The following is a 24,497-nucleotide window of genomic DNA, read 5'->3' as shown; positions in this document are numbered from 1 at the left end:
AGTACCAGCACCCCAGAAGTTCCCCTCTTGCTTGGGTAAATTTCTTAGTGTCTCTCTGCTTCTGATCCCTCATCTTTAAAATGGGGATAATAATACTGACCTCATACAGTTGTTGTAGAGAGTTGATGAACTAATATCTGCAGGGCAGTCAGCACGGTGTCCCCCAACACAGGGTGAGTGCTATGGGAGTGGTGGCTGTCGTCGTGATTCCCTGTGGCCACCAAGCCAGCGCCTCTCTGCTTCCCTTCACCACAGCCTGGCTAAAAGCCCCTGTTCGGGGGACTCCTGAACATGCTGAATCCACCTTCAGGTCCCCAACACACAGCTCCTCGGGAGAGGGACTTGGAGAAGATCACAGCTGTCAGTTACAGCACAATCAAGGACCTGATGACCCTACGTAAGTTACACACCCAGCCCAACATGAAGTGTGCAGACTTTATTAGCTCTGAGACACTCCATTGTCCACTAGGGTCCCAAAGGTCATCACAGAACCTTTGGGGGCAGGGTGGCTGAGGGCTGGAGTTCTGTCCCTGATGTGTCCACTACAGAGGACACTTTCATCTCCAGCTGGTTCACAAGCTCTCGGCGGGAGGTCTTGACCAACCTTGGGGGCTGGCTGGGTGGTGGGGGAGAGTTCCGAGCTGGGAGGTGATCGTACTTGGCACAGAGCAAGGCTCTCACGCAGGAGATCAGAAAGGTCTCTGTTCTTCACTGAGCCCTCTGTGCCATAAGCTACCTCTACACCTGAGGCTCGCCCACCCTCCACCAGGCCTGCTGTCCAAACAGAGAGCTGCGGGAGGCTGGGAGAAGTCCTGAGCCTCTTCGCCCAAGCCATCTTGGGTCACCTGGATTGGCAGTTTGTAGCTACTCTAGGTAAATGGTTTTCAGTTTACAGGCTGTCTGCCTCCCCCAAATCCTTAACTGTCACCTCACCCACCTTCAGTTCCTTCCTGGTGTCTCTTATCTTGGGGTACAGTGGCTCTAGCTCCTCACAAATCCAGGATCTGAGCCATGTCTCTGGAACTCCAGCTATTTGGGGACAGAGCTGAGGTGTTCAGGGAGGGAGGGAAAGCGAGGACCACAGACAAGTCCCTGTACCTCCAGGGGATGCAGAGGTGAGGCCAGGGGTGACAGGAGACCCTCAGGCTGCTTCTGTTCCGAGGACAGTGTTGCAGTTTTGTCCATTTCTGTGGCTGGGGCCAGCATCCTGGAGGAGGAATTCCCGAGCTTCGGCCTCCATTCGTCCAGGTCACCATAACTGGGGGCCTGGGAGGGGCAAGAAAGAGGGAGGCATCAGGACGGGCAGCCTCCCCAGGCCACCCCGACTTCAGCGATGGGAAGTGGCAGGAGCTGTGTCCTGCTGCCCTTGCCCCAGATGTGGCATCCCTGGTCACAATCTGGGCTCCGTCACCGCCTGTCCAGCCTGCCTGTCGTGACTCAGACCATAAAGGAGGACAGCAAAAGTCATAGCTGCTCTCGGACCACAAAGGCCCTGGGCTGGATGCCCACTGAGACCAAGTTAAGGGCGGGGGAAGACACGCAGCTGCCTCCAGGCAAGCCCCCTGGGGATCTCCTCCGCAGCTTACCTGTGCAGGGGGCAGATCGCCCTGGGGTAGTCTAGTTCCTGGACTCTGAGTCGCTGAGGTTGCAGGAGACAAGGTCAGGTCATTGGAGGCAGGGGCTCCCAGAATGTAGCCAGTGTGGTCCTGGGGCGGGGGCTGCTGAAGGAGCTGTAGGATGAGGCTGAGGTCTGAGGACATGCGTGATTCCAGCCTGCCAGGCAGAACCCCACAGCCAGAGTCAGGGTCAGGGCTGGGGCTGGCAAAAGCAGTTGAGGTCCTGAGGGCAGCTCTCGATTTTGTAGCCTGCATGCTGTCCCTGCTATTTCCCTGCTATAATCCACAGCCCCTGCCCAAATTCCCCTTAGCACATCCCTGACTCTGATAATAACAGTGATCAGGCACGGATCATTTAGTCCTCATAATGAAGTTTTTTTTGGCAGGGGGGTGGGTAACCAAATTACTTTATTTGACGGGATGGTACTATGGAAAGAACTTAAGTAGATGTTTTGGTGCACCTTAGGAAAGGTGAAGGTAACCCAAACGTGCATGCACTGCCTTGGTGACCAGGGAAGTCACCCCCGTGGCTACAAGAAGCCAGCCTAAGGCTTAGCTCTCCTTAACACTGTTTCCCAGAGGGTGCCTGTCAAAGAGATACTCTGGCCTCATAATGAAGCTTGACGTGGGTATTCTGGTTATCCCCATTTCACAAAAGGGAAAACTGAGGCTCAGAGTGGTTAAGTAACTTGTCCACAGTATTGCTGGTAAGTTGCAGAGACAGAATTTGAACCCAGGACTATAGTGCCCCTAAGCCCTCCCTCTGCCACCACAGCCCTGCCATCCACAGGTCACACCCCCTTTCCAAGAGCCCGCGGAATTTGTTTCTGCATGAGGTTATGCCCCTCTCCCCAGAAGTCCTCCTTGGCATGCTCCAGGGTTTGCTGGGACAAGCCATCCAAGGAATTGCACTTAGCGACAGGGATGGGGAGGTCTGCAGCTAAATGGGGCTGGCCATTCTCAAACCCATGGGGCACCCAGCGATGTCCCTGAGGCACCAGGAGGGGGCACCCGTGCCTAGCCTGCCACTGGGCCTGCCCTCTGTGGCTGCCCCCATCCGTGGCCCACAGGTCACTCACCTGTTCATCTGGGCCTGGAGCTGCTCTAGCCTGGAGCCTAGCTCCCGAGGCCAGCAGTCTGGGTCTCCCTGAGGGTTTGGGGGGCTCTGACTTGGCCTGGGGGGCACTTGCTGCAGCAACTCAGGCCAGCGGCCAGATGCATCTGAGATGCTCAGGGAAGGGGCTGCACCTGCACAGGGGGAAAGGGAAACTTGAGCTTCGGTTCAGCCGGTTCCATGGGCCTGACCTTCTTGAGCTGAGCCCGGGCCCCTCCCCCTACCTGCCATGGGAACACAGGGTGGGAGGAGTGGATCTCCTTACCTGGGTGCCCTGAAGTACGAGGTCCTGCCCCCATAGAGGTCTGGCTTCTGGGACCCAGAAGGCTGTAGCCCTGGGAGGGGGGCTGGGGCCCCAGCCTGGCGGGGGTGGGTGGCTGGCTGGGTGGGAACGTCCAGCCCTGGCCTCACTGTCCAGGGAGCTGCCGCCCAGAAGTGCCCTTGGTGCCTTGATGTGGAGCCCCAGGGGGCTGGCCGGTATCTACCCCTGAGGGCAGCCCTCACTCAGGCTCTGAGGACACAGGGGGAGGAAGGGTACAAGGGCCTCCCGGCACTGAGCCTAGGGAGGGAGCCCCTCTCCACTCACTGAGGGGACTGGGGAGGCCTCTCCCAGGGGAGGCAGGTTGGGGAGGATCTGAGAAGGGGTTAGGAGGCTGGGCAGGGGCTTCGGGCTGGGGAGGGGCAGACACTGGTGGGGGCTGGCTTTGCTCACCTGACTGGTTGTCACGGAGGAAGAAGCCTCGGTGGTCCTGGCTGCCTGGGGCCTGTTGGGGTGATGACTGGAGACCCCCGCCTGCCTTGTGGAGAACGAGAGCATCAAGTAACAGGGACCAAAGCCAGGACAGGGCCTCTTTGCCCTCCCCTCCCCCTCCGCCTGTGGCCCTGTGGCCACTGGGTGAGAAAGTGGTGACAGGTGGCTGGGCTCCCTGACTGTGCTCCGGCAGCTCCTCTCCTGTGTGTGTGGGTAGGAGATGCACAGGGGCTTGGAGACGTGCAGACCCCCCCCGAGTCTCGCGAGAGGCCGCCTTGAGCAGCAAGGCTGGGGTCGAGGGAGACAGGGGGACTGTTCTTCTCCCTTTTTCCCCCAACGCTCTGGTGTCCCCGCCTTCAGCGTGGGCCAATGGGGCGATTTCCTCTGAGGAGATGGGGTCTGGAAGTCTCAGTCCATTCAGGGGGTGCCTTCAGCAGCACCCCTGGCAGCCCACCTTCCTGGCACCATGAGACTTGGGGGTACCCAGGGGCTACAGATATCCCAGGCCATGGGGACCGCATCCCTCTTGCCCTGGAGTCCAGCCACTGAGCACTTGGGCAACCTGATGGCTCCTGGCTGCTGGACCTCCCCCAAGGCAGGGTCTTTACAAGGTGTCCCCTAGACAGACCAGGTGGGAAGGGGGGGACAGCAGAGGGCAGAGGGTGGGCAGGGCCGTCCAGAGCATGTAAACCTGCCTCAGCACCACCTCCAGAAGCTGGGTGTGGGGCTGGGCCAGCAGGACCCCTCCTCCTGACACCGGGGGTGGGGGGCTCAGCATCGGGGCCTCAGCTGCTGCTGCCCCTGCTGGGTGTGCCTGCCCCCGCCTTCCCACTAGCTGGTTCCAGACCCGCTCCTCCATACAGACCCTTCCGGGCACTTCCACTCCACACTGGCTGCCCCACGCCTTGGCAACCCTGAGCTCCACAAATATTTGGTCTCCCCGCACACCCTTGAGACTTCCTTGGTTATTTAACTATGCAGCTCTTTCTTTTTCCTGAGTTATTATAATTTCCTCCACTGAGTGATAAGCTTGAGAGGAGGGACTGCTCTATTACTGCTTATACCACTGGGACCTGGCACCGTGAGTTCTTGGATGGCAGACACCACCGCCCCCGCCCTGCACCACGCCCCCCCTTGCAGCTTGGTAGGATGTGGTGGGAAAAGCCCGGGCTATGGAGATGCACAAACTTGAGTCCCATTTTGGCTGCGCCATTGACTATAGGGCTTACTGTATGGCTGTGTGGCTTTGGTCATTTGTCTGCTATGACCGTCAGTTTCCTCATCTGGAAAATGGGGATAATAACACCACTTGCAAGAAGACTAAATGAGACCATGTAAAAGGAGCCCAGCGCTTACCACATAGTTGGTGCTCGATAATTGGTAGCTACTTTCATATTTAGCATGATGTTGGCCATGGTAGGCACAGAAGAAATTATGGCAAAGGATGCAGGAGGGGGTTGAAAGGAAGGCAAGTGGCCAGATGGGTCCCTTTAGGCCAGGCAGGCCAAGCTCTCAGCCGGCTGACTGGCCACTGCCCATTACCAGCTGGCCGAGGGCCACCCCCCACCCAGCCTATCCAGCCCGGACTCACATCCCGCAGGTTGAAGGTGACTTCCAGCTTACTCCAGAAGCTGTCTGCGAAGGCGGGGTACATGTCCAGCACCTCCAGCAGGTCTGCCCGCTGGATCTTGTGCAGGTCACAGTAGGTCAGGGCCCGTACGTCTGCACTGGACTTGCCCGGCCGGGCATGGAGGCTAACGGGCTCCCCAAAGATGTCATTCTTTCCTGCCAGCCAGAGGGGCGGGGTCGTTCTAGGGCCTGGCTCCAAGCTCTCTTCTGAGGAGCCTCCCTGAGGACCTCTTAACCATGACCTCACCCCACTTCAGGGATCCTTCTGGGCTGGGGCCTGGGAACAAGGTTGGATGTGCTGGCTGAGGGGTGCTGCAGAGACCCCTCCCACCCCAGCATGTGGGGCCCCTGGCTATCTCCAGGCCCCTCGGGACCATCCTCTATTAGACTCCCCACTCCTGTTTCCCACTTTCTTTGGAACTGCCCCTACCACCCCCACCCAGGGGACAGTGGGCTGTAGGGACCCTAGAGGCTCCCTGCTTAATCTCTTCTCCGGGCTGCCACAGTGCTGCAGAGTGGACGGGACCCAGGGTCAGGAGTAGTACCCAGCTCCCCAGGGGAGGGCCTGAGGCTTCTCTCTCTTCGTGTTCCCGCTCCCTTTGTGGGGCCAAGTGACCAGCATGGGCCCAGCAGAGGAAGCCTGGGGAAGTCACTTCCTCTCTCTGGACCCCAGTGTCCTCATCTCTAAAATGGGTATAACCATATCTGCCTTGTCTACCCCCCTGGGCTGTCCAGAGAAGCAGATGTGATGCTTGAGGAAGCGGCTCGAATAGCAAGACGCACCAGACAGGTGGATGCAAGGCCCTGGGAGGGACGGATGTCACAGGGTGGACAGGGGCTGGATACAGGGGCACGTGGTGAGGGTGTCGGGCCCTTCTGGTGCCAGATACCGTGCTAGCCACAGCACGTAAACATGAATAAGACGCTGTCCCATGCACAAGGAGCCCCCCAAAATCCAGAGAGACAGATTACAAAGTGATCTCTAGAGCCTTAGAACAGGGAAGAGCCAAGAGCAATGGGGCTACGGGGGAGGGAGAGGCTCGTTCCACCAGGAGTGGCTGGGAGCAGGGAAGAGGGGGGCATACAGAGCAAGTGAAGTCCGGGGGGGCTGTGTTGTGAGACTCTAGGAGGACTGGAAAAGGGCAATGGGGTGGAGGAAGCAGCATGTGGTCCGTGCGGCACAGTCAGGGCTGCGGGCAGAAAGCCCAGGGCCAGGGTGCCAGGGACCATGATTACTTGGATGGCCACTCCCCACAGGAAAGTCCAGCCCCCCAGCCTGGCCACACCACACAAGAGGTGCTAATCGCTTGCACAATGATGGACAGAGGCCAAGACATATGCCCCAAGAGAACCGGATAAAAGGTCATTTACAGAGGAAGGGACTGAGACTTGGAGAAGGAAGGGACCCTCCAGGGTCACAATGAAACCCAAGAAGCTGGAAATCTGGGCAACATTATAAAGTGATGGTTTTCCAGTAGATGAAGGATTACGACCTAATGTCCATTTCCACTCAGGACAAAATGAGAGGAGTTCATGTCTCTAAATAAAACTTAAATTGGACTGGCTTCTTAATTATTAATAAAAATTATTCTCTCTCCCACATGGATGGCACTTCTAAGCTTGGCTGAGACTGAGGGAAGGGCTCATAGAGGAGCCCGTGCTTGAGCTCAGCATTAAGGATGACTGGGGTCTGCCAGGCAGGGGTGCAGGACAGGTGCTCTGAGCAGAGTGGCAGCAAGTGCAAAGGCCCAGCGGTGTGACAGATGGGCAGGTTTCGAGAACTAACTAGTTTGTATGGCTGGAGCGTGAACGACTAGCGGGGAGGCTGGCAGGACTTAAGGTGGCCAGAATGGGGAGGGCTGTGCATGCCATGCACAGGGGTTTACATTTGTCCCATGGGTCATGGGACCCATGGAAGGATTCTGAGCCAAAGAGGAGTATGCCAGATGTGAATTTCAGGTCACTGGCAGAAGGTGGAAGATGGAGTATGGCAGTAGACCAGATTCAGGGCCACGGGAAAGGAGCTCCTGACACCTGCCCAGGAAGGATACAATCAGGGGTGGACCCAGGCAGGGACAAGTAGACAGGTATGGGACAGAGAGAGATTAATGAGGGGAACAGACAGGGCTCCATGGCTGCCTGGATGGTGGCAGTGGGGCAGAAAGGAGGAGGGTGCTTCCTTGGTTGACTCCCAGGTCTCTGGCCCAGGCAACGGAAGGTTCACACTGATGGGGATGCCGACGGAGCTGCCTTTGAGGGCAGATGATTTCAGACTGAGATATGCTGTTTGGTCTGCCTATGGAATATAAGGGTGGCCATGCCCAAGAACACATGGAGTAGTCCAGTCTAAGGAGAGATTGGGGCCCGGACACAGTTCTGGGGGTCCTTGTGGCATAGGTGAGGCTGAGATCACGGGAGCAAGGAGCTGGCCCAGGTGAGGATGCAATGGGAGAAGAGAGTGAGCACCACACTTGGAGAACACCGGCCGAGGGCAGGCCAGAGGGAGAGGGCTGGGTGGAGGCGTTGGAGTGGAGCCCGGCCATGGCGAGCAGGGGAGGGTGAGGCTGACGGCCTGGGCAGGGACTTGGGGTGGGCTGAAGTCAGGGGGAAGGCAAGGAAGATGAGCACCATCTCAGACAGCTGCAGTGACCTGCCCAACGTAAGCGGCAGGGGCTGTGTGTGCCCCAAATCTGTCCCGTCCAATGCTCGTATCCTTCCTCCGAAGTGTCCAGCTGTCCCTGCAGCTGCACCGAGACTGGGGACCCCCCTCCATCCGAGGCTTCCCAAGGGTGGGAGAAGGTCAGAAGCCGCCTGGACTTCCAAGTCAGCCCCGTAGCCCTGGAATCCCTGCTTGTCCACCCACCAGACGTCTCTGAGCATCAACTTCCCTATCAGGAAAATGGGGCCTGGGGCCTGCGGCAGAGGTTAGTTTTAAGGCTCGAGTGAGCTGGGTGTAAAGCTCCCCCGTGGCACACGCTCTGCACATGGCAGGTCAGCAGAAGGGGCCACCGTCATCATTGGGAATGGCCTGGTCCAGGCAGGGCACCCCACACGCCGGCCTAGCCCTCCCCGCCAGACGCACCGAGGATGGCCACCACTACGTCGTCGCGCAGGATCTCGATGGAGCCGCGGGAGATGAAGTAGAGCGTGGAGAGCACGTCGCCGAGGTGCACCAGCGTGTCCCCGGGCGGCGCATGCGTCATCTTGAACTTGACGGCGAGCGCGCGCAGGCAGCCCTTGCTGGCGCCGTGGAAAGCCGGGCAGCGCTGCAGCAGCGCGCGGTGCAGGTGCAGGCAGATGTCGGCCTGCAGGCACTCGGGGAAGCCCTTCAGCACCTGCGAGAAGGGCGGTCGCGTCCAGCGGAGCACGGCTGGGGCGGGGGTGGGGCTGGGGGAACGGGTTGGGAGGGCTCTGGGGACGCCCTGCGCCCGCGGGCCTTTGGCCTCCCTCGGGGAGTTAGCCAGAGCTGGGACTTGGGCTAGGTTGCCCGCCCCGCCCCAGGCAGAGCGGCTGGGGGCTCACCGCGTTCATGTCGATGCCGTTGGTGTAGGACCAGGCGTGCTGGAAGTACTCCTCGAGGCGCTGCCGCAGCGGGTTGGGAATCTGGTGGAAGCGGATGAACTCCTTGACTCGCAGCATCTGCGTGTGGTAGCGCGCCGTGCCCGAGTACAGGCGCTGGATGATGGCCGACACGTTGCCGAAGATGCTGGCATACATGAGGGCTGGGGCAGGGAGCGGGGGATATGGGCCGGGGGTGGGGTGAGGGGTGAGCTCCTGAGCATCCCCACCAGGCCCAACACCTCAGGGCCTGCTCCAGGACTCTCTCCCTCTCCCTGGGATCCCCCAGCCAGGGACCCCTCTGTCCAGGGCAAAGTCACAAGTGCCCAGGACGGCACCAGGGCATATGGGGGACAAAGACCCCTGGGCTTCCTGCCCTCCTCCCTCTGCCCTCCCTCTTGGCAGCTTCCTGGGCCCAGAGACCAAACTCCTGAGAAGAAGAAACTAGGGCAATGAATTTTTTTAGTTCAGATTTGTTTTCTCTTTCAAGTTGTAAAAATATAATAAAGGGAAAACTCTTGGTCTCTTGTTTTCACCCACTTCCCCCTTGTTTTTGTTTTTCTGGGCTTTAACATCTCTAAATACTTCATGGGCGTGGACCTGTGCTAAGAAGGGCCCTGGGCTTGGTTTAATGCTCTGCTATCCCCGTCTTGAAATTCTTAATAATTTTAACAGAGGGCTCCACATTTTCATTCTGCACTGGGCCCTGAAAATGATGTAGCTTGTCCTGATCCCTGGTATACATCAAGGGCTACATGGGTGTTAAATTTGGTGTATAGTTGGTGTACACATATGCAAAAGTTCATTGTGCTGCAAACTTAGGATTTGCCTATCATACACACTCTGTTACATCTCATTACAAAACTGAAACTGGGACTCTATGAGTAAGGCCCGGGACACTCACAGCCGATGAGCATGACGCAGATGGAGAAGACCTTTTCAGAGTTGGTGTTGGGTGAGACGTTGCCGAAGCCCACGCTGGTGAGGCTGCTGAAGGTGAAGTACAGGGCCGTGACATACTTGTCCTGCACCGAGGGGCCCGAGGCTGGGTCGCTGCCATTGTAGTGCTTGCCGAGCTGCGCTCCCAGGCTGTCCAGCCAGCCGATCTTGGGCTCCAGATAGGGCCGCTCCACATTGCCGATGGCGTACCAGATGCAGGCCAGCCAGTGTGCGATGAGCGCAAAGGTGCACATGAGCAGGAAGAGCACGGCTGCCCCGTACTCAGAGTAGCGGTCCAGCTTGCGAGCCACACGTACCAGCCGTAGCAGCCGAGCCGTCTTCAGCAGCCCGATCAGGGTTGTGGTCTGGAGAGGCAGGGAGGGGGCCATGGAGTTGGGGGTCCGCCCTTGAAAGGCTGTGCGTAAGACCACGTTCATTCACTTGCGAATGTGGTCACAGAGTCATTCAACAAGCACTTACGGAGAGCCTGCTTTGGGCCAGGCTCTTCGCAGTGGGGCACAGTGCAGGGCCTCAGGAGCTCTCAGTGTAGAGTTCAAAATAGCCTTATGTTTGCTCGCACAAAAGTCTACGGGGAGCACAGAGAAAGGGGAGGTCAAGTCTGCAGCGGCAGGGCAGGGAAGGCTTCCTAGAGGAGGTGACACAGGAGCTGAGTCTTGAGAGAGGAGGCTGGGTCTCCAGGCAGACAGGAGGGAGAGGTAAAGGGCACTCCAGGCACAGGGAGCAGCATGAGCAAAGGCATGGAGGTGTGAGAGGGCACAGTCCACGTGGAAAACCAAGGGTGATGCTGCAGCTGGGAGCACAGAGTAGAAGATGGTGGAGGAGTGAGGAGTGAGCCTGGAAGGTGGGCAGGGGCTGCTGCTGCTGTGGCCGCACAGAGAGCTCGGCTTTTATTCCAAGTCACTGGGGAGCCACTGAAAGTTCCGAAGACTGGGTCAGGTAAGGGACAGGGTCAGACAAGTGATTTGAAACTCGCTCTGGCCTCTGTGTGCAGGGGCTGAGGCCGGCAGGTGTGGGGCTGGGGCAGAGGTGGGTAAGAAGGCCACATAGTGTGCAGGCAGGGGCAGTGTGGGTGGAAAGTGGGAGGGAGGACTTGGGGATAGATTTGCTGGGAGTGGGTGGTCATGGGAGCAGGTAGTCACGATGGACACCCCGTGCTGGACAGGCTGGGTGACTGGGGCTTGACTGGAACACAAGAGGCAGAGCTGATCTGAGTGGAAAGCTGATCCCAAGAAGGTGGGTCAAAAGGACATAGTGGGACTGGAAGCCACGAGAAGAGAATGAAAATGCCCTCACATCAGCTATGAGAAGCAGAGTGGGCATAGTGGAGGGGCTAGGGCTTAGGAGGGGGTCGGGCTGCATGGAGGGACAGCCTGTGGATTCCTTTTCTATGCCGGGGTAAGTGTGGTTTAGAAGTCAGCACGAGGGGCTGGGGCACAGGAGTGCCCGTCCCAGAAGGGGCAGGATTCTGGAGCCCAGGGAGGACGCCCAGGCCTGGGGTGCTCAGCTGCGCCTTCTCCAGGGCTGGGAGATGACAGATGTCTGAGGCCCCCCCTTTCCACCACCACTTGCTTTGGCAAAGGCGCCCAATGCCAGGTACTCTCTGCACCCAGGGCTGGGGCGCAGGGGACGGCCACAGCGGCTGGCCTGAACGGGGTTTGCTCACCTCATCAGAGCCAGTACGGAAGATGAGCAGGTCGAAGGGGATGGCAGCCACCATGTCGATGAGGAACCAGCCCTTGAAGTAGTGGACGGCAATGCGGCGTGGGTGGCTGACCACCTCGTCGTTGGCATTGACGTAGGTGGTGCGGAAGTTGATGACGATGTCCACGACGAACATGATGTCCACGATGAGGTCCACCGTGGTGAGCGGGCTGCACGTGTAGCCACAGTCCGTGCGCTGAGGCTCGTCCTGGTCGCCGAGCAGGAAGGCGGCCGAGTAGGGCGTGAAGACGGCCGTGTAGATGACCAGCAGCAGGATGAGCCAGTCCCACACGGCCTTGAAGGGGCTGTAGTGCAGGAGGGTCCCGCGGTGGATGCGTGGTGCCTGCAGCTGGTACTCCGGCAGCACGTCCGCACCCAGGGACAGCACCTGGGGGTGGGGACCGTGGGGCGGTCAGCAGGGTGGCCGCCGCTGGTAAGACGGGTCTGGGAGGGGTGCAGATGCAGGGCTGAGGCCTAGGAAGGGAGATGTGGGAGAGGGTGGGCGATCGGGGCTGTGCCGGGGAGAGGAGACGACCCAAAGATGGGGTGTGCACATACGACAGGGTAGGTCCTTAAGGGGACAGGTGTGCTGGAAGTGCAGAGAGAACGGGGGCTCCAGGTGAGGGGTGCGGCTCTGTCCCACAGTGACCCCAGGTTTGAAGCTCACAAACTCCCTCCCAAACAGGCCAGCCTGGAGCGGGTGGAGGCTGGGGGAGGGGAGAGGGGAGGGCCAGGCTCAGGCAGATTGAGAGGGTGGTGGGGCGGGGGGCGGGGCATCAGTCCTCTCTGGTGGGTTTGGGAAGTTTCCAGTGGTCAGGTTCCCGATGGGAACAAGTCATCCCCAAAATACCCTCTTCACTCCTGAGGGCCCTGTGGAGCCTGGACCAGTGAGGGCCCTGCCTGGGGCCAACCCTCAGAGCCTCCGTGGAAAGAACCAAATTTGGGGGTGAGTAGCTCATCTGAGCCCTCGACAGGTGCTGTGTGCCGGAAGCCTTGACGACCCCACACGTCCGAGGGGTTCTGATGATTACATTCAGCCAAACGCCCTTCTGCGCTGCCCCTCTGACCCCCGCCTCCGAGCCTATGGCCAACACAGGATCACCGGGGCCCAGCCCAACATACCCAGGCTCTGCCCAGCTGCCCAGCACAACAAACAGCTGGGGCAGCGGGAAGGCGTGCGTTTTGAAGCCAGACCTCCCAGGTTGATCCTGGGTCGGACATTGCTGTGTGTCTGTCTTGGGGCAAGTTTTTTAACCTCTGTGAGCCTCTGTTCCCTCACTGGCAGAAGGGGATGACACAGGACAAGACTCCACGGGGCTGTTGTGAGTAAATGAGCTGGTGCGTCTCAATGGCACATGCCGCTCTACACGATAATTCCTCCTCCCCACTCAACCCACGTCAGACACTGCCCCGACAAGGATGGGGCCTGAGGGGTGTCTCACAGACCACGCCCCATCCCCTGCCTAGCACTACCAGAAAGGGCCCTGCCGGTGGTCCTGGTTTAAGAAAATCTACCATGTAAGGTTCTGACCTTGCAAACCAGGTCCATTAGCAGATGGGAATCACAGTAAGGAAGATCCACCCAAAGGCTGGTTCCAACCAGACGGTCCCCCATCTACCACCCAAGGCCCTAGGAGGGGCCACAGTGTCCCCACCCTGTGGTGACCTCCAGCTCAGCCTTGGCCTCGGCTCCTCTTTTGCCTCCCCAGGACGTTTCCTCTAACCCTGCACAGACTCAAACCATCTTTTTCAATTTTCTCCCTTCTCCTTGTAAGCACCCTGGCCACACAGCTGTCCCCCACTGACTTAGAGCTGCAGATCCCTTGTCCCGCACGTCCGTCTCATATGCCCCGCACTTAGTCCACACGGGGGTTCAACTAAAAGGGGCCAAACGAGCACTGAAGGCCTGGCTGTCATGGCCACCTCCACCCCTGCCTGCTCAAGACCAGCCAGGATGAAATAGCAGAGCACGGGGAGTGGGAGGGAGGCAGTCAGACTTTGGGGGGGTGGGGTCCGAGGAAGTGTACATCCTCAGGGCTTCCAGACAGGGGTGCCATCTCCCCCACCACAGACCTCCATAGTCTCCCATCGCCTCTGAGGCCAGCACGAGGCCCTTCCCAGTGGGCCCTCAGGATGTAGGAACTCAGGTGTGGGATCACAGCCCTCTAGGCCCTTTGAGTTCTGGCTGAGGCTGGTGTGACTTCCGTGCTCTGGGCCATGCCAGCCTGAGCTCTGTCAGGCTCCTCCCCACCTTAGGGCCCACAGGCAGTGGGTTAGTAAAGCCAAGAGGGGCTGGGGCAGGGGGAAGGGAGCAGGACAGGTTGGGTACGGGCAGGGACCACGGGCCCCAGCCAGCTCTGTCGGGCTTCACGGGCAACTCTCCAGTCCAACAGCCTCCATGGCCCCTACCACCAACCTGAGGGCCCCAGGGTGTGCAGCTAGATGGGCTTCCCAGGCCATTGGGCCACCCTGCCTGACCTCCAGGCGCCCAGCCCTCAAGCTGGGGTCCTCTCCCAGGGTTCCTGTGCTTGGTGAGAGGCTGGATCACAGGGAGTCTCTACTCCATCTGCTCCGGCACAGACAATGCTTCAGGTGAAGGGGGCAGGGAGGCCAAAGAGCTGCTCCCAGCCGCCTGTGAAGCAAAGCCCCAGGGGAAGCTGCCGCAGGCGCCTACCTCGCCCTGCAGCCCCTTGCCCAGCCCTGGCCTAGGCAGCCCTCAGTGCTCCGTGGGGCCAGCACACTCAGCGTCAGGTGAGTCCTCAGAGACGGTGCGGTCCAACTCATTCCTCCGGATGGGAGCCCTGGGGCCCAGTAAGGGCATAAGGCCTCTTGCCCAAGGTCACAGAGCGGGCTAGTGGCAGGGAACCTGAACCTTGGGCACGGCCCTCTGCATTTCCCTCTGGATGGTCAGCTGGGGACTGGGGCATCAGGCCCCAGGAGGAGGGACACTGGGGTCAGCTGGAACAGAGGACCCAGGGGGGTTCGCCTTGGCCTGGCCAAGGTGGGGTGGTGGGGAGGGAGGCATTTCGGGCCTGATCCCCAGGGACCTGAAGATGCCAGGGCCACCTCCCCTCTGCCTGGATTGCAGAAGGATCCTGCCATGGGGGCTGGCCGTCGCCTCAAAGGCAAGGGCCAGAAGCAGGGCTGGGGTTTCCCCATCCACTTCTCAGTATGGCCCTGACACCTCTTCTCTCTGCTTCTCCTTCTCCGGGACCGGCAGAGCCTTGGATGGGCCCCCATGGTGACCTGCGGGTTCCCCCCTCCCAGCTCCTCCAGGCCTAGGATGTGGCACTAGTCACAGGCTCTGCTGACCCCACCCTCCCCTGGTTCTGGGAGCTGAGCATCAGGGTGGTGGCCTTGGGGTAGGTCTTTAGGTCTAAAGAATCAGACTCCAGCAGGACAAGAGGCCTGGAGCTCAGACCAGACAGTAGGGGGCTGGGTAGGCCGGCTCCCTCTGCTAGCCCAGACCCAGAGGAGTCTAGTCCAGGGCCTGAGAAGGGACCCTCGAGGCCCAGCAGAGCCCCGTCCACCCTGTCCTGCAGGCCGCACCTGGGTGACCTTCTCGGTGACGTTCTGGGTCCGCTCTACCACCTTGTGGGGTGCGATGATCTCAATCTCTGTGGTGGAGCCCGAGCGGTGCTTCTCCAGGTTGAATTCCACAAAGTTGAGTGTGAACTGCGGGATCTGGCTGATGGTCCTGTACTTGACCCTGCCCGTGCCAGGTCCCTGCGCACCCGGCCTGCCACGAGAGCCCTCTGAAACCAGGGCTGGGGTCAGAGCAGCCAGGGCTGGGGGACCCACTGCTCTACCTGGTGCTCCCCACCCCTCCCCTGCCACCTGCTCCCCGCCTCACCGGAGCCCAGGAAGCTCTGGGAGAGCAGGCGCTGCGACAGGCTGCGGCTCCCTCGCTTGGCCAAGAGCTGGGCCAGGTCCTCAAAGTTGAGGATGAACATAATGACGGCCCCATCCTCATTCTTCACGGGCACCACGTCCACGAGGCAGCGGAAGCTGGAGGCTGCAAACACCGCAGGGAGAGGGTGTCACTGGAGGGGTCCTCTCCTGCAGAAACCTGGCCTGGGGAAGCTAGGGAGTGAGCTGGGTTAAGGTCAAGTTAAGAGCAGCCGTGGGGGGTGAGGAGGCCTGCAGGGTGACCAGAGCTATTGGGCAGAGGGTTGGTGACACTGCCCAGCAGGTGCCCCACTCACAGGGCAGAGGTGGAGAGAGCAGCTAAGCTTCTCATTAGAAGATAATGTAGCATCGGGCCCAAGTCCACACTCAGCCCTCAGCTCAGGGCTTAACCTTGAGGTTCGCTTCTGCTGTAATTAAAGCCGAGCAGATGGGGGTGGATTAAGTGGGGAGGTGAGGTCGGGCATTCTACCCCCATGTAGCTCTGGCTGGCCCTGGGTTCAGCTCCCATATTCCCGTCTCACAAAGATGTCCTGCTCCCCTGATGCTGGAAGGAACTCACTGTTGAGAACATACTAAATGCTGGGCACTGAGCCAGTTGGCACATGAGGCCTCAAGCTCCGTGGTGGCACCCAGTGGATCCCTGGAGGGCACACACGGACCCCTGTTCCGCTGAGCCTGGGGTTCTGAGGAACTGACTTGCTGGGGCTGGCTGGGGCCCTGGAGCGGGGAGCCCTGGGTTCTCAGTTTGGAGAGGGGAGGGGACTTGTCTGGGGCGAGGATACTGGAATGAAGGCCAGGCTGCTGCTCCAGGCCTGGAAGGGGCCCATGGTCTCAAGGCAGAGGTGCTGGTGCTGGGACTGGGGGTGGAGGCGGGGCAGGCAGGGCAGTGGCCTGGGGTCTGGAGAGGGAGAGGGAGATAGATGGCAGGGTGGGGGCAGGACGGGCCCTCCAGCCACTCTCCCCACTCTCTCAGGAAGCCCAGACCCAGCCATTGACCCCACTCTTCCTCTTTCTCTGCTCCAGGGTCTCACTCCCCCTACCATAGGTGAGTGGAACAAAACAAGCTAAAACTCCCCTGTACCCCAGAGTCCAGCCTGTGGGCTGGCTGGATGCCCCGTGAGCCCCCCTCCATGGTACCTGGTCATCCCATGTCCCTCAGTTCAAAGTGTTGGTGGGTGTCAGGCCCAGGGGTCAGGATGCTAAGGGCAGGGGCCTCAGGTAAAATGACTATCAGAAGGCAGGTTTGTGTCTATCTCATTTGCCAGCTGCCAGCACCTGTTCCAGGTGTTGTTAACCGAGTGAATGGAAGAATGTGTGTAAATGTGAGTGGGTGAGAGGCTAGCTCACAGGATTATTACTACTTTGGGTTCCACTAGAGTCACGCTTCCCCCAGCTGCCCCTCTGGGGTGCTTCCTCACACCATCAGTGTTGGGGTGCAGCCAAGCTGCCCCCATCCTCCCTCCCACTTTCCTTCCTGGGAGCAGGAATCTCCAGGATCAGATTCCTGGACTCCCAGGCACCAGGCGTCAGGCAGCCATCTGCCAGCTGCTGCACTGGGCCCCATGGGAGACATCCACCCCGAGGAGAGGTGACCCGCTTGCCTCTGTGACCCACTCCTGGGCTCGCAGCACTGTAGGCCTGCCTCCCAGGCCAGAGCCTGGTACTCTCGTCAGCCTGGGGCATGGCGAGGCTTGGGTACTGGGACCCACCCAGGAAGCCTCCTTGGCCAGTGACCTGAGACACCGCCCCCAAGGCCAGACTATCTCCTCACTCTCTCTGGCACTGCAGAAATCTGTCCTGGGAGCAGGTGGGGAGAGGGCAGAGCTGGGCAGAGGGCAGGGCCTCCAGGCTCTGTGCTGCTAGGGGTTGCCAAGGCCCAGTCTGTACCCACTGATGCTATCTTTGGAAAACTGAGGCTGGGAATGGACCAAAGACCAGCCCATCAGAGCAGTGAGGGCTGGAAGGGGGCCATGCGTGACACCCTATGCCTGACCTTCATGCTTGCTGCCTGTGGGGTGGTGGAGACAGGAGGCTATGAGGATTTGGACGAGTTCAGAGCATTCTTTTCCTGATCCCTAAGCTGTCCTTGCTCATGAGCTCCTGTGTCCAGGTGACCGGAAGTGGGTGAGTGTGGTCACCCTAGGTTGTGCCCAGGAGTGGCAGTGTTCCTGTGCCCTTGCCCACTCCCTGGACGGGGGGCCACAGGCTGTGCTCATTCTCCCTTCCAGGGACTCCTCCCAGTCACCTCTCTGACCAAGGGCAGCAGGAGCATCTGCCCCCTGGGACACCTCACTGCTCTCCGCTCTTCTCTGTGTCTTGGAGGTGTCCCTTCCTTCAATTTCCCCTCCCCTGTGAGCCTCCCTGTTGTCTATTGCCCCCATCTCTTTACACACCCCCATCCAGCATGTGGTGAGCCCTCAGGGAGGAGCTGGTGCCACAAAAGCTGCCACTAAGAGGGCGGCTCCATACCACCTCCCGACTTGGTCTTTCTGACACTCAAGGGTGGGTGTAAAGAAAACACTGGGACCTCAGAGCTCAGCCCTTGCCCTATCCTCCTGATCTGGAGCTGAGGACTAGAGGAGCCCCAGGCTTGGGGATGAAGGGACTCTCTGGTTTGGGGTCATCAGAGAAGAGGATCTGGCCAAGGTAGGCAGGGATGGGCCCCTCTGGCAGGTCCCCAGTAGGGGCGCGGGTCGGCGGGGAGATCTGAGGGCTCTCCATCCCTCCCTGCATACCTTTGTTCATTCTAGTCTTATGGCCATCCCCATGCCTTCCAGCTGTTAGGTTCTTACTTGTCCCAGTGAAGGCAGATGGCGGCAGAGCCCAGTTTCTCAGGGGTCTCTGAGCCCTGTCTCATGGGGTAATTTTTGTCAAATGCCCTGGCCTCTTTGAGCCCAACTTTACACAGCCGCACAGTGTGGAGATATATGGACATAGACCTTCTACTTTGGCTTGGAGAACTGTCAGCGGATTACCCCTTTAGGGGAAAAGAGGACTCTAAATCAGCTAGAATTCTGTCCAGGACCCCTTCCCTTCTCACCTCCCTGGAGTCAGAGGGGGGAAAGAGCAGGGAGAAGAAGTATCCTGAGGAGGGAAGAAATCGCCATTAGGATGCCCTCCGGCAGGACTGTAAGATGTATGTGAATATGATAAAGAACAATCATGCAGTCAGAGTGGGCCATAAGGTGAACATAAGTTATCTGAGCATTACATCCTTCCCTTAGGAGAATGCAGGCCAGGAGGTTCCCCTTTCTGGGTTTCAGGCCAATTTTGGGCAGGTCCAGGTGGTCAAAGTCTTGGACTATAGGACAGGGAAGGGCTTCGGGTGGGGGTGGGAGTAGACTGGGATTTATGGGGCACCAAGTATTTGGGTAATTTTTCATTTTCACCCAGGGACAACCTCCAAGACTAGGTCTCTAGGGCCCCTCTGATTGCTAGAGGACCCCAGCAGGGTTCTGAAGACCTGAGTCCTGATCTGAGGGTCAAGGCTTGGCCTTGACCTCTACCCCCTGCCCAGGCACATGCAGGGTGCTGAGGAGACCCTAAGAGCTCTGATTTGACATCACTAGGAGTCTGTGGTCAGTCCTCACCCCTCTGGGGCCCAGGTAGCGCTCTGGGGTCAAGGGGAGGGACAGAGAAGGACTTGTTGTCCACTATCATTTCCTGCTGGCCCACCCTGTTCCCCTGGGACCCTTCTCACTCCTTTGACTGTCACCTCCTCTCTGCAATGAGGTGAGGAGGTGAGGTCACAGCTTTTCAAAATATTCTGACTTCATTAACCCTGTGAGCGCTGCCAAGCTAAGCCAGGTTCTTCCTAGTCCCCTAATTGCTACCCCATTCACATGGGTAGCAGCAGCAGGGGACAGCCAGAAGGACAGCCAGGACCTGCCCAAGAAGCACCCGGAAGCCCTTAAACACACACACACATGCTCAGGTTCACACTTACACTCATGCTCCACACACACACACACACACGAGGCCCCTGCTACCTGGCTGTCAGCACCCCTCAGCCCCAGGGCCTGCCCTTTACCTGCACTCCCGTGATCCTCATGCCTTCTTCCCCAGGGGGGGCCCTCTTCTGAGGCTTCCTTCCCCCATAGTCCTGCCTCCGAACACAGAGGCTGTTGGGTTCCTTTCTCCCCTCTTGGGATTATTCAGACCAGATATCTCTGAGGGAATAATGCAGAGATTTGGGGTCCAGTCCCAGTTTGGACCTAAGCAGTAGAATCTTGGCCAAGTCCCTTCTTTTTCTTGGGCCTTGGTTTCTTCATCCATGAAAGGAAGGGATTTATCTAAGCCAGTGGCTCCTAAACTTGGCAGAACACCCAAACTGCCAGGAAGATTTTTACAAATACACCTGCTTTGTCCTCACTCCACACCTCTGAGTCAGCCTCTCTCTAGGGAAGGTGTGTTTTGGAAAACAAGCTCCAGGTAATTCTGATGAAGAACCAGGCTGGGGGCCCATTGATCCAGGTGATTTCAAAGGGACTTTCAGGATCCTAATTCCCACTCCTCTCTTCCCTCCCCTCACGGATCCAGGGAAGCACTGGGGGGAGGGTCTTAAAGGGCTCCATAATTTTTCATCCTCAGCCCCTGACCTATGCTTTTGTTCTGTTTGCAGTAAGCTTGGGCTGGCAATAACATCCCAAACAGGATGAGCCTCCAGGTCATGGCAAACTCCAGACCCTATCTCCCCAGGGAGCTAGGGCTTGGTGAGCCAGGCCCAGCACTCTTTTCAAGTCAGCTGCCCCATGCCTTGCCTGGCCACAGAGGCCTTGAGAGGGTGACTTCTCCCCTAATCCCCAGAGCAGATGGAGATGAGTAAAGGTTAATTTCCATCCCAGCTGCCTGACAGCTGGGGCTGACAGTGACAGAGTGGATAGCCAGGAGACCAGGGACATGGGGGAAGGAGGGTGGTGCGGGAGGCCCTGCATGGGGCCAGGACCAGTTGGTGGCTCAGCCTGATCCCTGGCCTCTGAAAGGGACCTCAGAAGGCATTTCATCCAGTGTCCATCACTTCACCCTACAGATGAGGAAACAGAGGCCCAGAGAGGAGACAAGATTTATCCAGACCCTTTGGTCCCCTGGGTCAGTGCCCTTCCCATGGCCACTCTGCCTGCACAAGAGAGGGGCCAAGCCTGCCTTGCAGAACCTGTGGCCTGAGGGCACCTCACCATCCTTGCGGTAGTAGAGGATGTCCACCTTGCACTCCTCGGCCCCCAGCAGGGCCTGCGCCAGGCGGGACATGGCACTGCGTGGGGTGTTGGGGCCTGTGAGGAAGTCGCAGGTGCACGGTCTCTGCATCACTTCCACGCGGGAGTAGCCGAAGAGTTCACAGAAGCCATCGTTGCAGTAAATGATGGCGCAGTTCTCCATCTGAGCATTGGCGATCAGGAACTTACGACCTGGGGTGGGAGGTGGGAAGCCCATGGCAACCAGGATCAAGCAGCAGAGAGGGAAAGATCACAGGGACTCTTGGGAGCCGTCAGGGCAGGATCTGGGTGGGGGAGCAGAGTGGTGATCAGAATGGGGTGGGGGGAGGTCAGGTCTGGGGAGGGTGGGAAGGCCAAGGAGGCCAGAGCCATGGGGGAAGGTCAGGGGACTCCTGAGAGTAATGAGGGGGTGGTCAGGAGGGGGAAGCAGGAGAGTGACTAGAGAAGTGAGGGAAGGGGAGTCAGGGCTGGGGATTGTGGGAAGACCAGGGCAGGAATGAGTGGGGTCGTGAAGAGGGAGGGAGGCCCAAGGCTTCCTGGAGGCAGGGAAAGGGGTGTGCCCAGACCGGGGCCAGGCCTGGGTGAGCTCCTGGAAAGACCAGAGTGGCTATAGGGTTAGGAGGTGAAAAGGAGGGCGAAAAGGAAACCTCTGAAGGAATTTGGGGGGGTAGGGGGCGGTTCAAGAGGGAATTGGTACAGTGATAGAAGGGGAGGCCAGGGCTTGGAAAGGGAAAAAACAGCTCCGGGGTGCAGGGGAGCACTGCGCTCTGCCCACCGTGCTGTAGAAGAGAGGGCGGCATTGGAGGTAAGCGGGGGCTCCCTGGGGGAGGTGGTGTTTCGGGGACATTAAAGAGAAGGGTTTTGCGTTCAGCCTCAGGTACCCCCCCACCCTGCTCTATCTGAAGTTAGTAAAGGGTTCCGGCCACTCCGGCCACCGAACCAGGGCTCCACATCATGCCCCCACCCGACGCACACACTCACTCTGGCCCTCGAACTTGCGGATGATGGTGTCCAGGTAAGTGTTTTGGGGCGCGACGTGACCCCTGCGGACCGGCATCTTTCAGCTGCGGCCTCTGCCTGGAGCCACCAGCGGCCCGGCTCCCTGCGTCTCCGTCTGTCCTCTGGCTCCGCAGCGTCCGGCTCCGGGCGGGCGCCGCCCCCGGGGAGGGCCGCGGGGCTTCGTGCCCCGCCCGCCCGCCTGCGTCTACCCTCTGCTGCCCTCCCCAGCCCTCCCCCGCCCTCCCCGGCCGGCCGCTCGCCGCGCCTCCTCCCCTCCGCTGCCGCCCGGGAGCTGTCCGCGCCGCGGTGCTGAAAGAAGCCGCGCAGCGGCGGCTGGGCGGGGGCAACTTCTCCGGGACTCAACGGGGCAGGGGCGGGGCCCCGACTCCTAGGGGGCGGGGCTGGGCGGGAGTCCCGCTCCAGGACTTCTTGGAGGAGCTTCTGCTCTGTCCCAATGGCCTGTGGCCTCGGCCCCTCTCAGACCCGCTCCGGGTACCAGAGGGCAGTCCAGACGTTGCCAGGCGGTCTCTCTCAGGCCATGGGGGGTCGGGGGGTGGTGGCGCAGAAGGGGTTGTTAGAGGCCTCAGGTGGTTTTCTGCTGAAGGTCTCTTTCCTGATCTGACCGTTGGGCTGGACTCCGGCAATGGTACGGTTAGACCTCTTGCCCATCCTTACCAGGTGCCCTCCAGCTGAACCCCAGTGCCCATGTAGAACTCCTAGTGGCAAGCCCATCCAGGACCTGGTCCTGGCAGAGTGATGTACGAGAAATAGGCAGTGAGGTGCTTTCTTGAGCTCTTAGCATACAGGAACTGCTTGGGAAGAGAACAGATTTAAAACCACCTATTAGCAAGTGACCACTGATAAAAGTGTCTGAGTACAGATTGAAAATGAATACAATAGAATAAGCAGATGGGGATGGGGTGAGGTTTATTGAAAGAGGCTTCTTGGAGAGGAGAGAGAGAAGGGGACCACAGTTTACTGAGCATCTTGGTGGGCTTGGAGCTTTGCAGAGGGTCCAATGGCCAGTTTCAAGCCAGGCCTTGGAGGGCAGGCCTTAGGCAAAGGCTGATGGTGGAATCAGTGCAGGGGGCTGAGCTGGGGGGTGGGAGAGGTCAGGTGGGAGAAGAAGGGAATGATAAAGACCCTCAGATGCCATTTTGAACATCTAGATTTAACTGATGGACAACCAAGTTGTTAAGCAGTTAGACATGAAGGAAATAGTCCAGTGAAAGAAATTTTACAATGGCGGGTGGGGGAGGGAAGATGGACAAGGAGAGGCTCAGTGAGACTTTTGCTGGTGTCCAGGTGAGAGGCTCAGAGTCCTGGGTTGGATGTACCTTTGCCACGCAGAGCCACAATGCCTGATGGGGGCCTCATTGGCCACTGTGGCTGGGGGATGGGAGGGCTGCAAGTGTGGCCTCCTGCTGGCGGCAGAGTTGCCCTGGCTGACCCTGTGTGTGGGGGGATAAGCTGTCTGTGGAGGAAAGGTGGGGCTGTTTTTCATGGGCTCAGTGTGTGGGGTGCTGAGCTCTGAGGAGGGATCTGGGCAGTGGGACACTCATTCATTCACTTACTCAAGTCCCCACAGGCCATTTTCCAAGTCCCCACTATGTGCCATGGCCTGTGCTGGCTACAGGTGTTACATAGTGTCCTGCCCTTACAGAGCTGACAGCTAGTAATGGGGACAAATAAGGACACTGCAGCACAGCAAAGAGCAGTGACAGAGACATCAAATGAGGAGCCTGTGGAGCCTGCGGTCAGAACAGGAAGTGCTTGGGCTCAGCCAGAACTCAAGAAGACCTCTTGAAACCTGGGCAGAGGTAGGATCCATGGAGGTCTCAGCCTATGGGTACAGTCCTTCTGTACCCTGAACCCCTGACTTCTGGGCTCAGATCCTCTCTCTCAGATCTAGAGAGAGCCAGTTCCATCTTTTGGCCACCTTCCCACTAGCTCAACTGGAGCTCCTGTGCCTCCTCTCTGTGGTTACTGGCTGTGATGCTACTTCTCCTCAAGGTTTCCCTAATCTCTGACAGGCATTGATTCTCAGCCTCCCCAGCACCCACTGGGGCCTCAGTCCAAACTCAGTAAGTTCCCATATATTGGGTGTGGCATCCTTGGGTTAGACAGACAACACAAGAAAGAAAGGGTGAGAAGAGCAGAGGCCTTCCCTCTCTCTTCCTAGGTTTGCCCCTAGAGTACTCATTCCCCAACGTCCTCCTAAAGCTCTCCCTCCCCATCCTCCCCTCCCCCACTGAGCCTGGAAAGGTGCTGTTTGCCCTGTGCTCAGTCCCCAGGGCAACAGCCCAGGCAGCAGGTGTGTGTGCTGAACAAGGCCATCTCTGGAGCGCAGTGGCTGGAGATGAGCTTTGTTTAAATATTAAAGAAGTCAATCATTAATCAAGCTTCTCTTGATGCCCAGCTACCCACTCTCTCCATTTGGGAGGGCCTGGACTGGGGCAGGGAGGGCCATGGGGCAGTTTGTAAGGCTACTTGCATCTCAGACAGCTAACAAGCAGCTTTTGGGAGCTGGATCATGCAGCCCAACACAGGGCAGCCAGAGGATCAGCAGAAAGAGGTGGCGGCCAGCATACAGAGCATCGTGCCCATGAACTGGGCGCTGATGATCTGTACAGGAGTGTCTGGCTCTACTTGAACACATTTTATAAGGGGACTGAAGCAGTGTCCAGTTTCTAACCAGAGCAGATTCTCCTTGGGTACTGCAGTCCCTGTCCAGCCCCACAGCTGGGCTCCTGAAGAAAGCAAGACTATGACGAACACGTTTTGGGCATGAATTGGGGCTGGGGGCTGGCTTGGAGGGACATAGCCCCTGAGTCACTAAAACCATGGTTCCTGAGCCCCCAGGGAAGGAGGTTGGCCCAGAACCCAGGGCGTACATGGAATCACACAGTCACATGGCCTCACATACATGAGTTCATAAACACACAGTTACAAGTCCGCGTGTACCCAGATCTGCCACAGCTGCACCCAATCACAGCTGGGCACTATGCGTGCAAGCGGTCCCCTCCTCAACCTCCCCAGCATCCTCT

General features: G+C 58.9%; 1 protein-coding gene across 3 annotated transcripts; it reads right to left on the bottom strand.

Moving 5' to 3' along the window:
- Nucleotides 1–841: 841 nt before the first annotated feature.
- Nucleotides 842–21,508, bottom strand: KCNH6 (potassium voltage-gated channel subfamily H member 6; the record flags this gene model as incomplete). Of its 3 annotated transcripts, none has more annotated exons than XM_082604582.1 (14): nt 842–1,266; nt 1,587–1,773; nt 2,696–2,864; nt 2,996–3,090; nt 3,418–3,527; nt 5,073–5,266; nt 8,193–8,445; nt 8,633–8,832; nt 9,573–9,972; nt 11,292–11,717; nt 14,879–15,084; nt 15,183–15,344; nt 20,413–20,643; nt 21,433–21,508. In XM_082604582.1, 14 exons carry the CDS (start codon nt 21,506–21,508, stop codon nt 1,030–1,032), a joined length of 2,946 nt encoding a protein of 981 aa, XP_082460708.1. In that variant the 3' UTR covers nt 842–1,029. The 3 variants fall into 3 exon arrangements, with proteins under 3 accessions (XP_082460708.1, XP_082460710.1, XP_082460709.1); XM_082604584.1 differs by lacking the exon at nt 2,996–3,090 and having other exon boundaries at nt 3,443–3,527; nt 9,573–9,658; nt 9,818–9,972; XM_082604583.1 differs by lacking the exon at nt 2,996–3,090 and having other exon boundaries at nt 3,443–3,527.
- Between the last annotated feature and the right edge of the window lie 2,989 nt (nt 21,509–24,497).

The sequence above is a fragment of the Mesoplodon mirus genome (genome assembly GCF_964341445.2).
Source record: "Mesoplodon mirus genome assembly, chromosome: 18".
Classification (NCBI taxonomy): Eukaryota; Metazoa; Chordata; class Mammalia; order Artiodactyla; family Ziphiidae; genus Mesoplodon; species Mesoplodon mirus.
The sequence above is the reverse complement of the archived record's forward strand: the minus strand, read 5'-3'. Positions and strand labels throughout refer to the sequence as shown.